Genomic DNA, 23,008 nt, shown 5'->3' with positions numbered 1-23,008 from the left:
ATATATATATATATGTATCTGTGTGTATATATTTGTGCGTCTGTGTTTGACCTCCCGCTATCGCTTGACAATCGATGTTGGTGTGTTTTCGCCGTGTAACTTAGCGGTTCGGCAAAAGAGACCGATAGAATAAGTACTAGGCTTACAAAGAATAAGTCCTGGGGCCGATTTGCTCGACTAAAGGCGGTGCTCCAGTATGGCCGCAGTCAGATGACTGAAACAAGTAAAAGAGTAACTCTTTTAGCTTTGAAAAATCATATCAGTACGGCACATAATATATATGAATATATATACCCACACATGCATACATACATACATACATACATACATACATACATACATACGGGTACACATATGCATAATTTGTATGAGTAATATATACTCACACATTCATGCCTATGTATGAGTATACTCACATACGCATATATATATATATAAGTATAGAGACTGACACATACATACTTATATATAGGAATATGGAACTTCACAGCCATACGCATAATTTGCATGAGTATGAGTATGAATATGAGTACTGACTTACATTCGCCAATGCACAAAGCTTTCGCTGTGTAACGATTGAGCCGTTCGGGTGTGGTTGTGATTCATTTGAAACCACACATCAATAAAAGGAAATTTCGCCAGTAATTCATTGCGATATGCTCGTTCATTTCTCTTTTCGTTCATTCTCTTATATTATTAGACCAGGAAATTCCCACAAGCATCTATAGTTACTACGTCACGCTAAAGAGACGGCCTCTTTGATCCTTTGTCTACAAGAAATAGCCAAATGCCTTTATATATATATATATATATATATATATATATACATACAGTGTTCATTTAAACACATAAGAGGTATCCGTCATAGAATTCCTGGCACGCTAGTAGGAACAGCCAAAGTCCAAACCACTATTTGGGATAAAACTTCGAAGGGAATGAAAAATAAAAAACATTTACCATCTATCTCCTGGAACATGATTTCTGACTTTTGTACACTGTATTTATATATATGAATAATATATAGTCTACTGACTAATTTTTATATACGCTAGGCCACTGGTAGTAAAAATTTCTAAAATCTTTATTACCCTGATATTATTAATTATATATATATATATATATATAGAAAATAGTAAAAAGTGAAAAAACTACAGAAGGCTTGTTTTATAAGGTTAAAGAATATATTTGAGTCATTATGTTGGAAGAATGTTATAAAATTTTTTCATACAGTAACATAGTTTTTGAAGAAATTACCGGTTTCGTGTTAACTTTTCAAATTTCTCAAGTGTCTTTACCTACATCGTGTTATGTTTTCGAAGACATAACACGATGTAGGTAAAGACACTTGAGAAATTTGAAAAGTTAACACGAAACCGGTAATTTCTTCAAAAACTATGTTACTGTATGAAAAAATTTTATAACATTCTTCCAACATAATGACTCAAATATATTCTTTAACCTTATAAAACAAGCCTTCTGTAATTTTTTCACTTTTTACTATTTTCTATATATCCAACCACGTGCTTTCACACACCAACTTTCTCACCTATATATATATATATATATATATATATATATAACTCTCGAAAATCTTCTTCTGGACTTTAGTATTATTACAAGAAAGAGAACGTTAAAAAGTTAAACAAGAATAGAGATCTCAAATGGAAGGTTCTGTTACATCCTAACAAGTCTTCCTTAAACTCTTTCATCAAGAAACTATACAACAATCTAGCGTTTAAATCAATGCACACCATACAAGTCCCCAAATTACTCTGACTACCGAAGGCAAATGCTATCTTCCAAGATTTCGCCCATGACCTATATATGTATATTCAAAACAGGCTCAGTCATTCAGGCCAAGCTCTCCACTTTCACCTCTCTCTTTAAGTGGTACTTAAAAATGTTGATGAGTATATAGCTGCTGTAAAAAAAAAACATGTTCTGCTGTTATTCACTTAGATTCCTTAATCTTGTCAATTATACTTTTTCGTCATAACCAGAAGACAATTTTGAGTCGTATGCTTAGTCCGTCTTTTGGTTTAATCTCACCATCTGACTTCTACGAAGTTCACTGTGTGGCGAGTATTTGGGCCAGGTCTCTAGTCTGAGACCCTAAAAGTGGGTTACGAGCGCTACCCTCCTGTTATGATTAAGCAATTAAAAAGGAAAAGATGAAAGAAAGAAAGGAGAACATAATTATCTTCATTAATTTCCCAAGGAAATGAGGGTTTCATACACGACTAGAAGGTATCGGGTTATGAAGATGAAATGGAATATCTACAACAAAGAATCGAAACTATGTTGCAGAATCTATGTTTTTATGAATAATATTGGCTACGTCATACTTGATGAGTGGCCAAAAAGTAGAGGTTTCATTACAACATAATGTTACTTTCATTCCTTACTTAATACTATTAGGAGCAGAATTCTGCCGAGGTCTTTGCCTTTCATCCTTTCGGGGTCGGTTAAATAAGTACCTGTTACGCACTGGAGTCGATGTAATCGACTTAATCTCTTTGTCTGTCCTTGTTTATCCCCTCTATGTTTGTCCCCTTGTGGGCAATAAAGAAATACATATTATTAGGAGCAGAAGTGAAATCAATATAAAAATCTCCGACCTCTGAGTAATAATGATTTCATCTGAATCAGAACACGGTTCAATATTTTGTGGGGAGGAGAGAAGTTAACACATAAAGAGCGACGAGCTACGATCGTTGCAGTCAGGTACAGGTCAACAGGCCACGATCATTGCCCAGATAGATGCATTTAATTTATGGGCGTTTGTTGGGGTCTGATGTCACTCAAACGCTCCAAACCCCCCACCCCCAGAATGTAAGAGGGCTAATAGTACAACTAATGACTTTTCCGATTATTTAAAACTTGCCACCATTATATACTAAGAAGATATTTTAACTATTTTTTTGTTTTTTATTTGTGCATGGTTGCTCGGCAGTCCATGCTATGTAAGTGTAAATCCAAACGCTTCATGGGTTAAGAATTTTGTACCTTGTATATACTTCCTAGATTATTCTCAATGACAATGAAGTCAGATAACTTTAACTTGAAAATTCGTCGCTCAATATCACCCTGATATCTTACTCATAAAGCTACAGAGCTACGCATTTTGAAAAAGGGTCTTTGAAATTGACTTCCAAAAAAGAGGTGTATTAAGTATGTGAAGTATTTAGAGATTCTGCCTCTCACTGCCCTCACTGTCTTAATAATTGTATCTGACATGAACCTGTGTTCTGAAATCTGTGGAGAGAAGAGCAGTTGATTATATTGATCTCAGTCTTGATTGGTACTTTATTTCATCGGTGCCAGAGGAATGAAGGACATGAGAGAATTTGAACTCAGTACATAAAGACCCCAAATAAACACGGAAAAGCATTTTTCGTAACCGACGTCTAACGATTCTGCCAGTCCACCCCACATTATTGTTTCGAAGTTAGGAACAAGGCCTGAAACTTGTGGATAGGCCACAGTTAATTAAATCGATCTAGTACTTGATTGGTGCTTCATTTTATCGATCCAGAAAAGATAGAGTTACCATCGTAGGGTTTAAATTCAGAACACCCTCTAATTGTTTTTAACACAAATACAATGCATGGGATTCGGAAGACGAGAACAGTTGACTATACCGACTCCAGTACTTGACTGGTACTTTATTTTCATCGACCCCGTAAAGAAGAAAGGCAAAGCTGACCTTAGCAGGATTTGAAGTTAAAACGTAGATGAGGAAGAAATGCTGCAAAGCATTTTGTCCAACGCTCTAATAATTCTGCTTATTCCCCGCTTTATGATAATTTAGGCACAAGGTCAACAGTTTTGAGGGGTGGGGATTGGCTGATTACGTCAATCTAAGTATTTAAGTAGCGTTTGATTTCACTGATCGTCGAGGACGCATGGACTAATGATTATGGTGTTGCTCGCGAGATAGCGGTTTCAATTCCTGGCTTGGGTAGTGAGTTGTTTTCTTGAGCAAAACATTTCATCTCACGTTGCTCAGCGGCACGATTTTACAAATTGTCCTTGTTCAACCCCAGATTGTCCATGATTTATAATTAATGGCATTTAACTGTAACCATCGAGACGTAATACAACAAGGATTACGTTATACCGCCTATTTTAGGCTACTATTTCTAGCCGACTGAGCGACCGCATTCAGGCATGAGCAACTTTTTTCGAGAAGCGGGCTGCGTGGGACATAGCACATGGGCTATATTTTTATAAACTTTCGAGGTAATTTTTCATTCAAGTGTGCTAGTCCGGGTTCGAAAGTCCCGCGGGCTGCGGTTTGTCCATGACTGGAATGAAATTCCCTTCTCTTGTCAAGGCCACAAACATTGGTGTTTTTTAGCATGAGGTTGAACAGACCAGTAATTAATGGCGTTCCGACAGAGGCCATCCTACCTTATTCTTTTCAAATTTAGTTTTATGACTACACTCTTAAGATAGTAAGGTTTGATTTGAGAGATGCAGAGACAGGAAAAGAAAGAAAGAAAGAGAGAGAGAGAGAGAGAGAGAGAGAGAGAGAGAGAGAGAGAGTGGGTGAGTGAGTGAGTGAGAGATAGAGAGAGAGAGAGAGAGAAGAGAGAGAGAGAAGAGAGAGAGAGAGAGAGAGAGAGAGAGAGAGAGAGAGAGAGATTATTATATTATTTCTTGCAAGCCTAACAACTATTTAGAGGATTCGCCCTTTGAAAAAAAAAAGATTGTGTGATATTAATATAAGCCAAATGAAGTGGTTTCGAAACTATGGCAAATTCAGCTTATCTATGGGTATTTCCCCCTCGTTCTCCTGGGGTGGCTCTACGTAGTTGTTCGACGTACTAGAAACAGCAGCCAAATCTCCGACAAATGGCGATTAAAAGAGTACACTTTATTAAAAGAGCACACGCCGGACTCTGTAGAAACTGAATGGATATGGATGGACACGAATGGATATGGATGGACACAGACGGACACGGATGGAATAGCTTTGTGTATAGGCTTATTCAGTCATAGCTGACATAGGACAAAACGACATCACTCACTACCAGACAGCGAGTCAGCGAGAGAGTAGCTGCGTAGTCATTCCACATGCTAAAAATAGCAGCTAAATCTCCCTTAAATCACATATTACCGTCTTAAAAAAAACGGACGCATTGGATAATGTAGTCTCGGTTTCCTGCTACAAGAAAAAGCAGGATATGCTAAAAATAGCAGCTAAATCTCCCTTAAATCACATATTACCGTCTTTAAAAAAACGGACGCATTGGATAATGTAGTCCCGGTTTCCTGCTACAAGAAAAAGCAGGATGGTCATGGTTGGAGTACTTATGATCATAGGACTACATGATCAGGACTAACCTGGGGTTAAACACCAATAACAATTATAATTGTTTGTAACATAGGCACAATGCTTGCAATGTGGATAGGGGTAGAAGTGAACTCGGTTGAATCGACCCAAGTACTTGGTTGGTACTTTAATTTATCGACCCGAAAGGAGAAAAGGCAATGTTTTTTCATCGGTGTGATTTGAACTCAGAACGTAGACGAACGCATCTAACTACCAGAAAAAAATGTTCGACGTCAACGAGTTTGCGAATCAACAATCCTCAGCAATAACAACAATAATAATAACTGATTCTGGTTTTGGCACAAAGCCAGCAATTTTGAGAGGGGGGGACTCCAATCGATGATATCGACCCCCTACCCCAATACTTGATACGATAAAACGATAAACGTCGCCCTTTTTCAAGCCTAGTCATGCTCATGGGCCCAGTTTCCCGGTTTCTGTCGCGTATGTGTTCCCCCCCCCCCAGCTGGACGGGACGCCAGTCCATCGCATCGTTACTCAAGAAACAGGAAGAGAGAGTGAGAGAAAGTTGTGGCGAAAGAGTACAACAGGGGTCGTCGCTACCACCCCCTGCCGGAGCATCATGGAGCTTTTAGGTGTTTTCGCTCAATAAACACACACAACGCCCGGTCTGGGAATCGAAACCGCGATCCTTCACCCGCGAGTCCTAACCACCGGGCCATTGCGCCTCCACCCCAATACTTGACAGATACTTTATTTTATCGACCCAAAAGGATTGAAAGACGAAGTAGACTTCCGCGGGATCTGAACTCAGAACGTCATAACTAAATGGCGTTAAGGCACAAAACGAATAAAGCAGTCAATTAGATCGACCCTAGTACTTGTCGGGTATTTAGTTTATCGAGCAAAGTTGACTTGCCAAGATTTGATCTTATAGGTGTAAAAGAACCAGAGTAAGTACCGTAAGGCATTTTGTCCGACACCCTCGCGTTTCTGCCGATAATGATAACCATAAGTAACTTCCTTAGTTTTGCTCTATTCGGTAATACTCAAGTGCCTCTCTTCTCGCATCTCTTACCTTACCCTGCCATTGACTCTACTATGATTACTACTACTTCCACCACCACCAACGTACCAGCCATTCTTTGTTGTTATTCCTCTCTCTCTCCCCCTCTTTCTATCTCTGTTTCTCTCTCTCTCTCTGCTACTGCTATGATTAAACAGTTGCTTGGTACGTCAAACTAGTTGCTCGCTAAGCATCAACAGTTTATATATATATATATATATATATATATATATATGTACATATAAATATATGTATATATAGATATATATATACTTTATATGTATACATATATGTATCATATGTTTTTGTGTTTCGTGTTTTAGTTGCACTGGTGTGTTGTTTCTAATCGAGTCGAGTGATACAATCGAGTCGTAACTATTTGCAAGAATAGTGGGAATAACAACAACAACAACTAGACTAACAACAGTTACAATACCATCAATTGATAATTAAAAAAGTATTGTGGAAAAAAAATTCCAACAAATTATTTTATATCTGACGGAGTTATACGTCTATATAAACACAAATCTGAGATATCGAACAACACTTTCGAAGGGAGGGAAAAACGTAACAACTATATATTGTCAATTGTTATAAAGTTATTTCACACGAATTTGAGGGAATTTAAACATATCTAGTTAAAAGAGAAAATACTTAACTAAATTGAATCAAAATAATTTATAACTAAAAGAAGAAGAAAAAAAAAGATACAGTCATCTTCGCCGTCAGCGGATTTTTGCTTATTTTCTTTTTATTACTTGATATATTTACCACCGGCAATACAAGTTACCTTTCTCTTTCTACAAACAAACAACTCGAGACTTAACTATGGCAGGTAAGTGAATAATATGACCTACAAATCTGTTCACTCTAACAAATATACACAACCATAAACACTTACAACAGTAAGACGCACACACACACACACGCACATACGCGTCCCATTATGTGTGTATATGTGTAATATATGTATTGGTACACCACGGTTTGTACGGCTCATTTATTACGACGTGAAGGTAAACTTAGATCTTAGCCTAAAGCAAATATATAATATTATTTCATATTATTTAATGTCAGAGTATATGTACATATATATAGTTATATATATAGTTATATATACTATACATGATGTGTGTAAATAAACATGGAAAATTAGATATGTAGAGAAATAATGCGCCAAAGTGTATGGGCCGTACATTCGTTTGCTCATGCCTCTAGTATACATATACACACACTCATACCTGCATACATACACACACACGTTATATAAATTATAACTGCTTGAGTTGACAGTTCATTTGGGGTTTCGCATGCGATCATCGATATTTTTGTCCCAAATTTCTCAACCTGTTTTACACATATACCCTTTCCTTTAATATATAGTTAAGATTTCATCATATATTCGATTTGATTTTTTTCACTACACTCCTTGTCGTTATTGTTGTTCAATTGGTTTTATTTATTTATTTATTTGCATTTTTTGGGGTCCATTTTTTGTTTTGATATTGTTATTTTATTTTCCATTCATTATTTGTTATTCTGATTATTATTATTATTATTATTGTCTATATTATTTTCTTATTCACATCTGCACTGAAATTTATTTTAAAGTGTAGCTTTTGTTTATATTTTGCTTTTGATCTGGTAAATTTTCATTTGTGCTTCACTTTCTCTCTTCTTTCTATCACACACTGTTGTTTCATATCCATGTTTTCGTGTGTGTTGTAACCAGCATGTTTTCAGCCTCCTAGCTGAAAGATATACATACATATATATATATATATATATATATGAAATAGCGTGTATATAAATATAGAGGCATAGACTGTAGTGTATTTATATAAACATACACACGCACACATATTATAGTGTGTATGTATAGAGTGGCGCACACTCGTGTATGTATATGGAGTGGCACACGCTATAGTGTTTGTATAAAGTATATAAGACAAACACACTGATTGAGAAATTAGAACCTCTTCTTCTGCCTTATTAATTAGGTTCTTTCATTAGCTATTTCTTAGAGTGTTTCGTGCTCTTTAACTACAACAATACTGTACTCTCATTAACAAATTCCTTTCTCTACTTTCTGGTGTTGTGTTACGGTCGTTTTCTACCTCATTTGGTTCAACTGGTAGAGTGGTGGACAAAACTATCGTGGTAGTCTGTAAGGTATTCTCTTTTACACCGTCAGTTCAAATCCTGCCCAGGATTGATTTTTGTCTGTTTTACTTCTTCAATTGATATGTGCTAGCTAAATTACTTGGATCGATCTAATAGGTTACACGAGTTTCGTCCAAAATGTTCAGTCTAAATTAGAAACCATTATTTTCAATTTACATGGACGCAATTTTGCAATAGTTGCCGATCGAAGTCCCATACCTCGTGGTAAAGAGAAAGAGTAACTTTCCCACTCACTCCTTCATTTGTTAGTATTCCTGTGTTTCATTCAAGGGAAATTATGATTCTGAGCAATATCTTTTGCAAAATTTGAATTTTTTTCTTAGTGAACAATTTTTTGCCCTTCATCTCTGTCCCTTTTCCTTTCCAATGAAGTGTGGGACTTCGAAGTATAGCTATTTCAAAGCTCCGCCGAAAAGGTATCGCCAGCGCCAATTAAAGTGATTATTAACAATGCTATATACTTGGGGCATTCCCCTACACTATGTTTAATTTATATATATATATATATGTAGGTCCCGGGTTGAGTCGGGGTTAACCACAGTAAATAAGGTACTCAATACATAGCAGAGTAAATTAATTTATTTTATAGAAGGAGCTTCTACAGGACTAGAACTGTTTCATTCAAAAGAAATCATCAGGAAGCTTCCTGATATATATATATATATATTATATATATATATATATATATATAATATATATATATATAAAATACTGATTTACACAAAACAGTCTATATGATAAGGCATAGCAATGTGTATGTATGCGTTACATGTAGTTGTCTTATACGCATATATCAATAAAAACAACGTTCCGCATTCAGCGAGTTGTGTGAAACATGATGATACTGTCATATTTTTACCTATATCATTACTAAGATCTTCCAGTTAGCTATCCATGCTAGTGCCCGTCACAGTTAACCTACCCGGCTACACGCTTACAATTTGATCCCTTTCAACAATGAAACCCGATCCTGTTTTGTTCATTGTGTTAGCCTTTCAAACTATTTTGCTTATATTTGAGTCCATCGTTCTTCCCTTAAATCTTCAAGTTGTGGTTCATGTTCTCCTTTATTGGTCTTCATCGTCGTATTGTTGGTTGCTATTTTTATATATCAACGCAATTGTTTATTTAATGTACATCAGTTTTTGTAACAAGAAAATACGTTAATTTTCATACAGAACCATGCGTAGAAACAAATTTATCTGTCTATCTGTCTGTCTATCTGTCTGTCTGTCTATCTATCTATTTATCTATCTATCTGTCTGTCTATCCATCTCTCTATCTATCTGTCTGTCTGTCTATCCATCTCTCTATCTATCTGTCTGTCTATCTCTCTATCTATCTATCCATCCGTCTGTCTATCTATCAATCTATCCATCTGTCTATCTATCTATCTATCCATCTGTCTATCTATCCATCTGTCTATCTATCTATCTATCCATCTGTCTATCTGTCTATCCATCTGTCTATCTGTCTGTCTATCCACACACACACACACACACAATCAAGGTTTCGTTCACTATCTGCTTCTCCAGTGAGGTAAAGGAGAAGTAGATGAGAAATCTTTTCATCTACCGTTTTCCAAGAGTTCTTGCCATCACACACTCTACCCCATTCTGGATTCATTTACTAATTCACCAAAAACCATAAACACACACACACAAACACATTCACGCGCACACGCGACCGATTTCGATTGCCTTATTGTTATTTATAAACATCTTTTCAGTAACGGCTTTTGTCTTTCTATTCGTTCTACGGAATATATACAAACGTACCTGTGTGTATATTTTTGAATGAATACTCGCTCAGATACGGGCGTGTTCGTTTAAAGCGCCTGTATACATACACACACACGTCTGTGTGTGTACATATATGTTTGTATGTAAATGTAAATATGTGTATGTATTTGTATACGTATGTGTATATACGTACATATATATATGTACAAATGTATGTATGTATATATATATATATATACATAGTTATATATATATATATACATACATACATTTGTACATATATATATGTACGTATATACACATACGTATACAAATACATACACATATTTACATTTACATATATATACATATATATGTATACATATATATATAACTATGTATATATATAACTATATGTGTGTATATGTATATATATATAACTATATATGTATGTATGTGTGTGTATGTATATATATAAATATGTATACAGATATATATAACTATATATGTATATATATATAACTATATATGTATGTATGTATGTGTGTGTATGTATATATATAAATATGTATACAGATATATATAACTATGTATATGTATATATATATAACTATATATGTATGTATGTGTGTGTATGTATATATATATAATATGTATACAGATATATATAACTATGTATATGTATATATATATAACTATATATGTATGTATGTGTGTGTATGTATATATATAAATATGTATACAGATATATATAACTATGTATATGTATATATATTACTATATATGTATGTGTGTGTATGCATATATATATATAACTATATATATATGTATATATATATATTAAGTGTATATATATGTAATTGTACATATGTTTACATATATGGTTGTGCGTTTATGTGTAGGTGTAGAAATAAAAAGACAAATTCAATGTATTGAAAAGACAGCAAACAACATGATATCACACACACACACACACACACACACACACACACACGGTATATATATATATACATATAAGTACAAAGGTGCTGTGATGTATATACATACACATATATATATATAGAAAAGCAGAGAGCGAGACGGCCTGGGACAGAAATGATGAATTGTAGTCTAAAACGACTGTCATTGGAAGTTCACAATCCCAGCCAATAGAATTTGACCTAACAACAATAATAATAATATTGTTATAAACGGAGACACTGCAACACTGATATCACAACATAAACAGCTACCCGGCTTTAGTCGTATTACACACACGCGCGCAGCCGAATTTGTATTTCGTTGACTTTTTTTTATTTATTTCATTCACAGACACACACACCGCACTCACTCTCCCGTACATTCCCTCTCTTTCTCTCTCTCTCTCTCTCACACACACAAAACGTGTAAAGTTTCTGAAGCAAAAGGTTGCCCCGACGCTCTCTTTCTCACATAGTGCTGTCTTAAGATATGGGGGAAAAGCTGGGAACTTGCATAAGAACTCCACGGGTCTATGGTCCTACTACTAATTTGCATATGCTTTTGGCTCGCTGTCAATAAACAAACACAACCTACCTATTTCTTTATTACCCACAAGGGGCTAAACACAGAGGGGAAAAACAAGGGTAGACATAGGTATTAAGTCGATTACATCGACCCCAGTGCGTAACTGGTACTTAATGTATCGACCCCGAAAGGATGAAAGGCAAAGTCGACCTCGGCGGGATTTGAACTCACAACGTAACGCAGACGAAATACCGCTAAGCATTTCGCCCGGCGTGCTAACGTTTCTGCCAGCTCGCCGCCTTAACAAACACAATATACCCTTGCATTTGCTTTGCCAAGAGAGAACTCCTTGAATTATACAATGTACAACACACACATACACATTCTGTCCCTTAGTACTTAATGCATCAACACGCATCTCAGTTTCAAATCGCGTCCAAACCTCATTTTTCATTCATATCGAGTTGGTTGTCTCACTGACTGACTAATTGTAGAGCGTATTGTACACTATGCAGTCAGGTGTTACTAATCCGCAGTACTTACTCACACCTAGGTGCGATGGACCATTTAAAGGTTACATGTCTTTGTCGCAGGAGACAATACGGCACTGATGCAAAAATGCGAACGATAGAGATTATAGAGGGTGCATTTATCAGGCAGGTGATTTGATTTGAGGCCATGTGTTGAAAATAAAACGATTGCAGCATGGAAAGCACATGTTAGTCATTCAAAACCACACAAAGACTGTTAACTACACTTAAACTTTTATTGTTTGCTTTGTGGTGTCAAAAATTTCGTCGCTCGACTGTGACCTGATCCCTGAGAAGGTTACATTGCATAAAGATTAGTTGGACTTTATCATCCGTTAACACTCCGCTTTCTCTCATTCACTCAATCCCCCCTCTCTCACCCAACATCTCGCTCCTCCACACACAGCGTGATTAAGAAGTTCATTAACAGTCATGAGGTCTCGCGATCAATCTTGCTGAGTGACACCTTCAGCATGAGTTTTCTACAAACCTTCTACATGGGCTGACCCAGGCCCCTGTGAATTAAAAATGGCGGCACGGAAACTCTGAGGCATTCCGTCAAGACTGTATGAATAAAGCTTTAGGACTTGTCACTTCCATATCGTGTTCACCCTGATTCTGAGAATTACGTTAAGGCTACAAGGTTGTCTGCGGAATACTCAGTTATTTACATTATAATTCAGTGAATAAGTAGTTGGAACAACTGGGTCACTTATCGTCCAAATCGGTGGATAACCCATTGACATTTGTATGTGTGTATATACGTGTATGTATGTGTGTGTGTGTGTGTGTGTTGTGCGTGTGTAAGCCTTCGGTGGGTTTGCTTTCAAATCTAACCGAAACATCCCGTTCGAAGTATATAAAATTAAAACACACGCACAAGCTAATTCAGTGTACATAACTGCATACTATTTTCTTATCCACACAGTCATACAATACTGTTAACATTATATATATATATATATATATAATATATATATATATATATAATATATATATATATATATATATATATACACATACATACACAATGGTTATTGATGATATATTTGGAAACCATATGAAAATACGTGATAGTACAGACTGGACTACCAATACCAGCTTGCATACGACTACCATCACTCTGAAAGAATACCTAGGAGATAACCACAGTGCATGTGGTTACGAAATAACTCAGCGTAAGGAATATAGGTGGATAATAAAACTATAAGGAAATACCAAGTGTGCCGCAAAATTAGACATGTCAATACCATTATAAGGTGCAAGGTAGATAAGTTAACAGAACATCAGTTAAAATGTGGGCTTAAAATGCATACTAGGGATTTACACTTGCAGGGAAATTTGTTACATCCAAATATGAATCAAGACGTTGGGTAAAAACTTAATTGTGAGTGCGATTAGCAGGTTGGGGTGAGGCTACTTCAGCGATCCAACATTAACCACAAATTAGCTTCTAATTCACAAGGGTCTCTTGTATGATAAAGAAAAACGGTATCTTTGTAAATGTGTCCCTTCTCATGAATATCTTAAATCATTTTGGGCTAAGATCTGAAATGTAAAACCTACACAATCGATTTTAACTCTGCTTCTCCAAAGCAATTTCACAATTTTATCCTAAAGAGCCTTGTCTGTTTTTAGACTTTTAGTTTGCCCTTATTTCATATGTTTTGAGTAATAACAAGCTTTACTAAGTCTCCAAGTTGCTCTGTTGTTTGAAAAAACATGGGAATATGTATCGTATATGACACGTGGACTCCGGGAAAATATATTCTGTATATCACCTGTGATACACAAGACAAAGTGTTAAAACTTTAGTCAAATCTATAGGACGACTGCATAATGGGAAGGTACCTGGAAAACACTTAATAGTTGCTTGCTCATATTCTACAGAAAGTCAGAGATACGACTACGTAAAAGAAGAATAAAAAGCAAGATTGATATGCGAAATTAGTTTCCTAATATTAGAAAACTAATTTCGCATATCAAATTTTGTAACCAAGTATGAAAACATTGATTTGGTAGAAAACTATGCATCCATTGTTTGCTTGAGTATAATGTAAACCAATTTCCATTACGAGTCCAGTAGTACAGAAACTAATGGGCAGGCTTTGGAATGAAGGGATCCCAATGAAGAGCCAAACTTTTTTGATAAAATTGAGCCGTTTGCAGTTAGATGATGATAATAATAATAATCCTTTCTACTAAAGACACAAGTCCTGAAATTTTGGGAGAGGGAACTAGTCAATTACATCGACCCCAGTGTTTAACTGGTACTTAATTTATCGACCCCGAAAGGATGAAAGGCAAAGTCGATCTCGGTGGAATTTGAACTCAGAATGTAAGGACGGACGAAATACCGCTAAGCATTTTGCCCGGTGTTCTAACGATTCTGCCAGCTCACCTCCTTAATATTAATAATAATAATAGTAATTATAATAATTTCTTCTTTTTATTAATTATTATTCATTATCTTCATTATTTAATAATAAATCCGCAAAAGTTTCTGCTCATGACAAAAGTATCTGCTGGCCTAGTTAGTGTCATTAAAAAGCTTTCAAAAACCTGGTCAACTAATTCCATAGAATTAGTGATAATGACAGGATCCATCTCAGATGGTTAAAGATTAGATTAGTCCGGTCTTTGAGTGCCTTATGGTATCACACATACAGCATCTGCTAAACAACAGCAATAAATTTATATACTACTGAAAAGTGAAGAGAACAGCATCCTACAAATCGGAAGTGAAATCTTCAAGAAGTGCTCACTTCCGGAAACATTCATTGAGAGTTGGTGGTCGAGTATAAAAATCTGGATGAGAAACGAGTTACACTGCAGAGAGAGAGAGAGAGAGAGAGAGAGAAGATGATGATGCATGAATATGTTTCTCGTTAACTTGGGAACGATACTAACACTGGTCGGATGTATAGTCTTTGTGTGACTCCTGAGTGTCATATGACGTCATATTTTGACAGTTCGAAGGCTTTGAAATCTAAAAGCAGGATATAGCTAGAAAAATGCCTAATAAACTAAAGAAACAATAAAGCCCTTAAACTCCCAAGATGCAAGTGAATATGTCAGTTAAGTAAACATACTGTAGAAGATATTATACGTCTGATTAGCAGCTGCTGCCCAGAAATGTCATTAAAGTAATACCTTCAAATGTGGCATGATGGTGTTGCTAAAACAATACACAATGACGAAAGACTGGTCTGGGAAATGTCTGTGCGTGTGCGCATGTATATATAAAATACTTCCGTTGTTGAATACATGTTTCAACACAAGGAATATTTGTGGAAAATTTTCATCATAACTCATGCCGTGTGCAAACAGAACAAGACTGATGTAATTGTGTGGGACAGCAAAAAAAAAAACAAAAAGACAAAACAAGATTTATGTACATCATAGAGATCAGCTGATCTGTAAGTTTCAATGTGAGAAAGAATTTTATGGATAACTGCTCCAAAACCTTCAACTTCTCTGCCTACATTATACATTCATTTGTATACCAATAATTATTTCCGCATTTAACTATTTGAGAGGTATTTGGCTATGGTAGAATATAAATGTTACCAGGGCCGGTTTTAAGTCAATTAGTCAAGTTCAAATTGGGCCCCGCGCACACACTCGAGAGAAGGACGCTTTGGTGAAATTTTAGTATATCATTGTGGCTAATAGTGGGAACTCGACCCCTCAACACTTTTTGGCAGGGACTGGTGTACTATACAAAACATCAATCTTTAGCTTTTGTAAAGTAGAGGGCTCCACCGACAATTCTCTGAGCTTCGCATTTCCAAACGCTTGCCCTGGAAGTTACCATATTTCTGTTGAAATATGCTGCCTTTGTTTCAATTAATTTTGGAACACAAATTAACAGGTGGAAGTCTTTTATTCAAATCACTTTAAAATGGGAAACTTTATCATAGAACCAAGGGGGGTCTCGGGTGGTTTGCTATCAAAAGGATTAAGAGATATTTTGGCTGCTGTTTCTAGCGATTCGAGTCAGTACATAGTGGTCCATCACTGAATTATTTATGTCTAGAACCAGGTGTGGCCAAAAACGTTCCAGCTATGACATTCTCTTCTTGTTTTCAGTTGTCAACTACATTGTCTAATATTTTTTTTTCATCTGGACTACATTATTTAATATGTCCTTTATTTCACCTGTTGCCTGTCCGAAACATGTTCACAAGTTTGTCCTAAACGTCCATGCTTGTTTTCAGACTTTTAGGTATCTCTTGCCTCGTATGTTCCCAAGTCACTCTGGTGGGTGAAAACAATCGGGAGTATGTATCCTACATGATGCATGGACGCCAGGGACATATGTCCTGTGTCGGTTACGACGACGAGGGTTCTAGTTGATCCGATCAGTGTAACAGCCAGCCCGTGAAATTAACGTGCAGGTGGCAGAGCATTTCACAGACACGCACACCCTTAACGTAGTTCTCAGGGATATTCAGCGTGACACAGAATGTGACAATGCTGGCCCTTTGGATTACAGGTACAACTCATTTTTACTAGCTTAGTGGACTGGAACAACGTGAAATAAAGCGCCTTGCTGAAGGACACGACGAACCATCTGGAATCGAGCTCACGACCTTATGATCATGCGCTGAATACTCCTAGCCGCTTAGCCACGCGCCTTCATTGTCTGTCACATTTGACAGAAAACAGGCAAAGGGTTAAAGACAGAGTTATGGTGTTTGAGTGAAATTTAGCTGCTATTTCTAGAAGATTGAAGCTCCTTGACAGGCGTTCATCTGGGGTAGATGTCGCAAGGTCTGGATGACTCTTTGACAGACAATCGGCTAAATGGCTGACTAGCTTGTCATGAAAGCGGTATATGACTAGAGAACATGGTGACTGACAGCCAGGAAAGGTAGACAAGTAGGCTGTCTGTCTGCATGCCTTGTTTGTTTGTTTGGTTAGTGGGTCGGTTGGTTGGTTGGTCGGTCAGATGGTTGGTTAGCTGTGGTTTATGTTGTTAGTTTGACAAAAGACTGTCTTGGGTGTTAATTGGTGTGAACGCCCCCCCCCACTCTCTCTCTTTCCACATTCTTAGCTAAATAATAGCTGTGTCCAGTTTCTTTCAGTTTAGAAAGTATGACATACATACATACAGAGAGAGAGAGAGAAGAGAGAGAGAGAGAGGGAGCAAGTCGTTGACTGTAATTCATAGTGATAAATAGAAAGTTATAGGGAGAGACGAAGAGAGAGAGAGAGCAAGTGATAGACTAATTCATTGAGTGATAAATGGAAAATAACAGAGAGAGAGAGAGAGAGAGGAGGGAATTAATTTGTGCGCTAGAGATTCCCACAAAGGTTTTGTTGTTGTTGGACCCTTAGTTAATCTTGATCGAGCATTCTAGCTGTCTACCCCGCCTTTTTAAAGGATTCTGTAAGAGTACATTATCCAATGCACTGTTTTTCATTTAAGAAGTGACTTGAGGGATAATTGGTTGCTACTTTATGCAGACGGAAAGACCCCATTGTGACCCCTCATTTTATTTGTTTATTTATCTGAGCAGGTAAACAATAGCGTCATTAGTTACAGGTTTCCGACAGAAAGTGACAGCAAAAGTAACAAAGGTGTATTGGTAACTCGGTGCAGAACAAATACCGTTATGGACTTCGTTCTTAAAATCAGGGTTCGGTTTTCTGGTAGAGTAGGACACTCAATGGAAATAGTCACTAGGAATGTATTAAACTACATGTACCGTTGTGTGTGAGGGGGTGCTTTACAGGTGCATGGCATGATGTATTAAGGGATTTAGTCACTTTGAGGTTTGGTATGTAGTGAGTGTTGTGGAGCGTGGAATAGTGACTTGTGATGTGGTTACATCGTAGTGTTTGTTGTATTGTGTGGTGTGTTTTGTGTGTTGTGGTGATGTTGTGCGGTATATGCTGTTGTGCGGTATATGCTGTTGTGTGGTATATACTGTTGTGGTGCTGATGCTGTTGTTGTGTTGTATGTGCTGATGTTGTTGTGTAGCATTGCCTGTCATGTTGTGTAATATCTGGTGGAAAAGTTGTGCAGCACGCGATGATGGTGAGGATGGGTGACATGTTGTGTTATGTGAAGGTGTGCGGAATGCAGTGTAATTTATAGTGATGTTGTTGTTACCATATTGTATAGCCGCGAATCGACAGCATCGTTAGCACGCCGGGAAAATGCTTAGAGACATTTCGTCTGTCTTTACGTTCTGAGTTTAAATTCTGCCGAGGTCGGTTTTGCCTTTCATCCTTTTGGGGGGTCGATAAAATAAGTACTAGTTGAACACTGGGGTCGATTTGATCGATTTAACCTCTCCCAATTTTGTTCCAAAATTTGAAACCATTATTATTGTGTAGCAGTGAGCAGCCGGCATCGTTAGCATGCTGGACGAAATGCTTAGCGGCATTTCGTCCGTCTTTACGACCTGAGTTCAAATTTCACCAAGGTCGCCTTTACTTTTCATCCTTTCCGTATCGATAATATAAGTACGAGTTGAACACTGGGGGTCGATGTAATCGATCGCCCTCTTCTCCCAAAATTTCAGGCCTTGTACCTATTGTAGAAAGGATTATTACTGAGATGCCCCAGGTCAACTCTAATTGACAAACCTATAATCAAAGGTGCCCAACTGTGAAAATCCAACCCTTTTTGTGTTTGTGTGTGTAAAGTGTAACTTCCCAGTTTTCTGCAGTCTGCGTGAGAAAAACGTAAAATGAAATAAAATAATCAAATAAATATGAAGAAACCACCCAGATGATCAGGGGCTGACCTCGAGAGAAATTGTGACAATGTTTTCCCACTTCTCCGAATCGATTCACCCGTAAATCACCCGGAACAGAGAATGTCCCACTGGCAGTAAACAATGAAATCTCATGTTTCTTTGTGATAGAAAGTTGTGACAGGGTAAAATGTTCTCTTATTTAGCCTTGTTTAGATTCTGACTGTGTGTGTGTGTGTGTGTGCGTGTAAACACTCGTGTATTGTGCATGTTTGTGTGCTTGGTGTATATGAGAGTATGTGTGTGTGTGTGTTTGTATGTCGAATGCGTGCGTGCGTACATTTTATTGTGTGTATATGCGTGTGTGCTGCAATAAGTGTGCTTGTATATATGTATTCGAATGTTTGTGTGATTCTGTCTGAGTGTATCTGTATGTTTGAATATACGTATCTGAATGTATGTACATATGTATGTAATTGTGTGTGTACGTGTTCGTATATGTGTGTCTATATATGTGTCTTTGCGTGTATGATAACTAAAATATTCTTTTCTACTCCAAGCACAAAGCCCGAAATTTTGTGGAGAGGGGGGCCAGTCGATTAAATCGACCCCAGTACGCAACTGGCACTTAATTTATCGACCCCGAAAGGACGAAAGGCAAAGTCGACATCGGCGGAATTTGAACTCAGATGAAATACAGCTAAGCATTTCGCCCGGCGTGCTAACGTTTCTGCCAACTCGCCGCCTTATGACACCTAAAATATTGCACGCTCTATTGTTACTGAAATCGTAACAGTTGTCACGTCGCAGATGGCACTGTCTATTCGTCTGCCTGCCTGTCCGTCTATCTGTCCGTCCATCCGTCTCTCTGTCAGTCTGTCTCTCTGTGTCAGTCTGTCTCTCTGTGTCAGACTGTCTCTCTGTCAGTCTGTCTCTGTCTAATCGAAGTATTTCAGTTGTGTTGTGTCAATGGTAAAAGGAACCTTACTAATTCTTCTTGGTATCTCACTGCATTTACTAATAAATAGGCATCATAAGAAGGTTTACGCTTCACAAAGTGAATAACTTCAGCAGATGACTGCTGTAACGATGACTGTCTGTAACGATGATTAAGCTCCTAATTTATCGTACTTTTTGTAGTTGGTGTTATTGATGTTAAAATAGCGATTGTTCTTATAATAATTATCTTTTACGTTTTCATTGTTCCAGTCATTAGACTGCGGTCATGCTGGGGCACTGCCCTGAAGAATTTTAGTAAAAAAAATTGATCCCAATATTTTCTCTGTTTTTTTTTTTTTTTTTTTTTTTTTTTTTTTACCTTTTCAACCTTGATATTTATCCTATCCACCTCTTCTTGCCGAACTGCTGAGTTACGGACTGTAAACACAGCAACTCTAGTTGTCAAACGGTGAGTGTGGACAAATACACACACACACACACACACACACACGCACACGCACACGCACACACGCACACACACATACGCACACACACACACACACACGACAGGCTTCTTTAAGTTTATGTCTACTGAATCCATTCACAAGGCTTTTCGTCGGCCCGAGGCTACAGTAGAAGACACTTGCCAGAGGTGCCATGCAGTGGGACTGAACCCGGAGCCTTGAGATTAGGAAGCAACCCACACAACATAATAATTGTTGTGTTGTTGGTGGTGATTGTTTCTAGTCATGATTGCCGCATACCTGTGGTTAAACACAATCAGGCTTGGCTGGCCGGCCGGCCAGGCAACCTTCAAGTTTTCTTTTCTTTTAACTCATAACGCGGTGGACATCTATAAACACGTTATCCAGTGAATCCATCTCGTGCTAAGATAATTAACTGTTGCTCGTTTGCTCATACAGTTGTTTCCTTTTAGCTCCAATAGTAATTTAATGTCTGCTCTAGATTAATCAATCCTCCATCAAACACGATCAGACAGACAGACAGACAGACACACGTGCGCACACATAAACACACACACAGTTTACTTATTGTCCAGTAACCTTTCGATGTTAGACATCTTAGCTTTTATTGTTGCTGAAAGTAAACAAGTGACACGTGATAGTCACAGCTGGTTCTGTCTTTCTAATGATCTAGTGAGTGAACACACACACACACACACACACACACCTAACAGTTAAAGTTTCTCGATTCACTACATTAAATATGTTAGCGCTTACTTCACTGTCTGTGTTTCATGCAGCGGACGCCTCTAACTATTTATGGCACCGTTCAGCGTTCATTCACTAAAACCCTATATGCTTCTCTATAGTAGCTTTAAGATCTAACAATACAGTTAAACTGTTTGGCTGATGAGCCCTAGTAAGACCAAAACATGTCCGGAGTTGCTTTTACATTACCACACATCAGACTCTCCTCCTACAGTGATCTATATTTGAATTATCTTAATTTAAATTTCGGGGTTGTCCCCCCCCCCTTTGTTTCTTAATTAGAATTTTAAAGATAAGATTATGATTATTCTCATCATTACATATGTGATTTTAATCAATTAAACTTTCTTTGTTCGCTACGTATATATGCTAGCACACATTTTATAGTTTTTAAGATAATATCTGACATCGAACTGTGTATGTTAATCCATTAGTTTTTAAACCTGCAAATACCAAGTCTCTCACTAAATACGTGCGAAAATTTTGCTCTCTCCCCGCTCTTTATTAACGAGCAAATAAAATCAAGTTTGCTCCATATAATCCAAGTTTAAAACCACCTTAAATATGATAATTCATTAAACCATTGTAATTTGCCTCCTCTCTGTTCACTCTTTATATGTCTGAATATTTTAGCAAATATAGAGAAGGCTACATTTCACTGACGAGGTAAAAATAAGATGAGTGTGTTCGTTCTCATTCATACTTAGGATAATATTAGCCGTTGAACTAATACCATAAATATCATTAAGTAACTATAGTTTGTTCCTTGATTACATTAAGCATGATCACCCTAACTATGCCTGATTGACTGTATGTATGTGTATAGTACAGGTGTTGGTTTCAAAGAAAATAGCGTTATGAACTTATAACTTTCATGGCAGCTCTTTTCATTGTCTCCGGTCTATAGCCTTACAGAACTTATTGTTCCTGAATAACATTACAAAACAATTTCAGGTTATTTCTCCAGACAAAGTAACAAACAAAATTGTAGGCTGAATCCCCTACCCGTTGAATTAGCGGCTAATTCTTTGCCGAGAGTTACAGACATAATTCTCAGCAGAATCGGCGTGATACTGAGTGTGACAAGATAGTACTTTTAAATAATTACATATACGACCCACATGACAGCTTCCACGCAATTGCCATTCAGACAAAGACATACGCACTATGACAGATATGCCCCCAGGGAGCAGGTTTTACTCAAAAAGATTACAATTTCTCTTGAAAATAAAAATATTGTATCTAAAAACAGTACAAGCCAATTCTTTTCTTTCTCACTATATAATCTTCATAGCATTAATTTTTAAATTCCTTTTTCATTATGATGATATCTTGGAGTTTTGAAACCGTGATTCTTTATAAGCGCATCACTTTTGAAACGACGATCTTTTCGGAAAGAGACAGTCTAATTAGATCCTTTTCGTTTCAATTTTCTCAATTTGCATATCCTATATCGATATAATTACTTCTAGCATTAGCACAAGATCTGAAATCGGTGGGAAACGGCTAGTCGATTATATCATCCACAGTTCTTGATTGACATTTTATTCTATTGACCCCGTAATGCCAATTTGCTTGTTTCGTTCAATTTTGTTGAAAATAGTCTTGCTTACCATTCATGTTTAAGCATTTCTAGGACAACATTATGTAGCACTGTCAAAAAAAAATTAAGTGTCGAAATACGTTATGAACAGAATGTACACTAAAGTTCTCCGGGTTGAAACTGTTGTATTTTATTATTTTTTTTGTTTTGTTAACTTATATCTTAATTCAGGTGCCCTTGCCATACCTAATCTTATTACAGGTGCCTCTAAGTAATAGTGGTGGTGAAAGTAGTAGTAG

General features: G+C 37.0%; 1 protein-coding gene across 5 annotated transcripts in view; it reads left to right on the top strand.

Annotated features, from left to right (window-relative positions):
• LOC115214044 overlaps positions 1 to 23,008 on the top strand; it is a 653,508-nt gene that overhangs the window by 49,225 nt on the left and 581,275 nt on the right. Inside the window, exon 1 of one of the 5 annotated variants that reach the window (XM_029783074.2) lies at positions 6,652 to 7,200. The exons of 2 other annotated variants lie outside the window; for them this stretch is intronic. In XM_029783074.2, the coding sequence (XP_029638934.1) occupies positions 7,194 to 7,200 (7 nt within the window). In that variant the 5' untranslated portion in view covers positions 6,652 to 7,193. Of the gene's footprint in view, positions 1 to 6,651; positions 7,201 to 23,008 lie in introns of those variants that run through there. 2 more of the 5 variants (XM_029783075.2, XM_029783078.2) reach the window with 2 other exon arrangements.

Source organism: Octopus sinensis, linkage group LG7 (genome assembly GCF_006345805.1).
Source record: "Octopus sinensis linkage group LG7, ASM634580v1, whole genome shotgun sequence".
In the NCBI taxonomy this organism is placed as follows: domain Eukaryota; kingdom Metazoa; phylum Mollusca; class Cephalopoda; order Octopoda; family Octopodidae; genus Octopus; species Octopus sinensis.
Note: the sequence above shows the minus strand (reverse complement) of the source record. Positions and strands in the feature narration are given on the sequence as shown.